The sequence below is a fragment of the Mandrillus leucophaeus genome, unplaced genomic scaffold (assembly GCF_000951045.1).
Source record: "Mandrillus leucophaeus isolate KB7577 unplaced genomic scaffold, Mleu.le_1.0 Scaffold53, whole genome shotgun sequence".
In the NCBI taxonomy this organism is placed as follows: Eukaryota; Metazoa; Chordata; class Mammalia; order Primates; family Cercopithecidae; genus Mandrillus; species Mandrillus leucophaeus.
Window position 1 is genome coordinate 2,195,576 of NW_012105697.1, and position 2,185 is coordinate 2,197,760.

General features: G+C 46.3%; 1 protein-coding gene across 1 annotated transcript in view; it reads left to right on the forward strand.

The window, feature by feature from the left end:
* Positions 1-2,185, forward strand: part of NLRP5 (NLR family, pyrin domain containing 5) — an 87,997-nt gene that overhangs the window by 65,649 nt on the left and 20,163 nt on the right. The window contains 1 exon segment of the mRNA XM_011997035.1: positions 765-935. Coding sequence (XP_011852425.1) covers positions 765-935 — 171 coding nt within the window.

The following is a 2,185-nucleotide window of genomic DNA, read 5'->3' on the forward strand; positions in this document are numbered from 1 at the left end:
AAAAAAAAAAAAAAAAAAAAAAATTTGTCCGAAGTTTCCTGATTTTTTGTTTTTTCTTTAAGCTATTTCCTTAAATATTTCTCCCTTCGCTTGTATCATATTTCGGATTTCCTTGCATTAGGCTTCACAGTTCTCTAATCGCTCCCCGATTAGCTTAATAACTAACCTCTTGAATTCTTTTTCAGGAAAATCAAGGATATCTTCTTGGTTTGGATCCATTGCTGGTGAACTAGTGTGATTTTGGGGGGAGGTTAAACAGCCTTGTTTTGTCGTATTACCAGAGTTGGTTTTCTGGTTCCTCCTTATTTGGGCAGGTTCTGTCAGAGGGAAGGTCTTAAACCTGGCCGGGCACAGTGGCTCACACCTGTAATCCCAGCACTTTGGGTAGGCCGAGGTGGGGTGGATCACAAGGTCGGGAGTTCGAGACCATCCTGATCAATATCGTAAAATCCCAACTCTACTAAAAATACAAAAATTAGCCAGGCGTGGTGGCCCATGCCTGTAATCCCAGCTACTCGGGAGGCTGAGACAGCAGAATCGCTTGTGCCCAGGAGGCGGAGGCTGTGGTGAACTGAGAGCTTGCCCCACTGCACTCCAGCCTGGGTGACAGAGCAAGACTCCTCAAAAAAAGAAAAGAAAAAGAAAACAATTATGACCCCTTCCTACACAGAAGCAGACTGGAGCTGGGAGGAGAGCAGCAGCTCACTTGAGGTCATGCCGGAGAATGAGTGTCCTGATCTTCTTTCCCGTGTGTGCGCCCACAGGCTGAATCGGTGCAACCTGGACACGGCTGGCTGTGGTTTTCTTGCACTTGCGCTGATGGGTAACGCGTGGCTGACGCACCTGAGCCTTAGCGTGAACCCTGTGGAAGACAACGGCATGAAGCTTCTGTGCGAGGTCATGAGAGAACCATCTTGTCATCTCCAGGACCTGGAGTGAGTTTCCCATGGGTGTTGGGTCAACTCTGTCATACGGGGGTCTGGAGTTCCTGAAAGGTCAAGAGATAGGAGCAGGGAGACTGGAACCAAAAACTGCTTTCAGGGTGAGCTCTGACACTCATTTTTCTGATGGCACCCTAGGTAAGTTGAGGTGTGAACACCACGGTGAGCATGGGAAGGGCCAGTGGAGCCTCATGGGAGGAACCATGAGTTCTGAGTCACCCTTGGTCCCTAAACATTGTCCGTTCCTCAGAGGAAGGCATCTTGCCCTAAGTTCATCTTCAGTTATTTATCTATATGGAGAAGGGAGAGTGCTTGTCTCTTAATCTCTTTCCCTCTGGGGCTCAAATGTCTTCACCCTTTGTGGAAATGTTTCTATTGAATAGGAATATCCCGTCATTAAACAGACTGTGGAAAAAGTAAAAGAGCTCAGTGAGCAAAAATCAATCTTCAGTCTCACAACCATGCAGTCATCCCTGTTAGTGGTTTGAATGTCTACTGGGGTTCTTTCGTCCTAGATGCAAACGTGCATTTGATGGTTTATAAAGAAAGGATCATGGTAGTCGGCACTTAATGCAACTTAATGCATTCTTTTATTTATTTTTTTATTTATTTATTGACTCTTGCTCTGTTGCCCAGGCTGGAATGCAGTGGCATGATCTCAGCTCACTGCAACCTCCGCATACGGGATTCAAGCAATTCTCCTGCCTCGGCCTCCTGAGTAGCTGGGATTACAGGCATGTGCTGCCATGCCCGGCTAATTTCTGTACTTTTAGTAGAGATAGTTTCACCATGTTGGCCAGGCTGGTCTCGAACTCCTGACCTCAGGCAATCCACCTGCTCTGGCCTCCCAAAGTGCTGAGATTACAGGTGTGAGCCACTGCACCCTGCCAAGCACTTAATGCATTCTTAACATGTGGCATACAGAGCACTAAATATTTTGTATATCTAATCTCATGTAGTCTCACCACCACCCCCCATCATATCCAGTGGAGAACTAGAACTCCCAAGAAACCAAAACTTTTTGGCACTGGTCTCACTTTGCATCTGAGGATATGTCTATTATAATAAATGAAGTACGGTGAGGTATTCCATTGAATTATATATTCTTTAAAAATCTCTGGCCAGATGCAGTGGCTCATGCCTGTAATCTCAGCACTTTGGTAGGCCAAGGTGGGTGGATCACAAGGTCAGGAGATCGAGACCATCCTGGCTAACACAGTGAAACTGCGTCTCTACTAAAAATA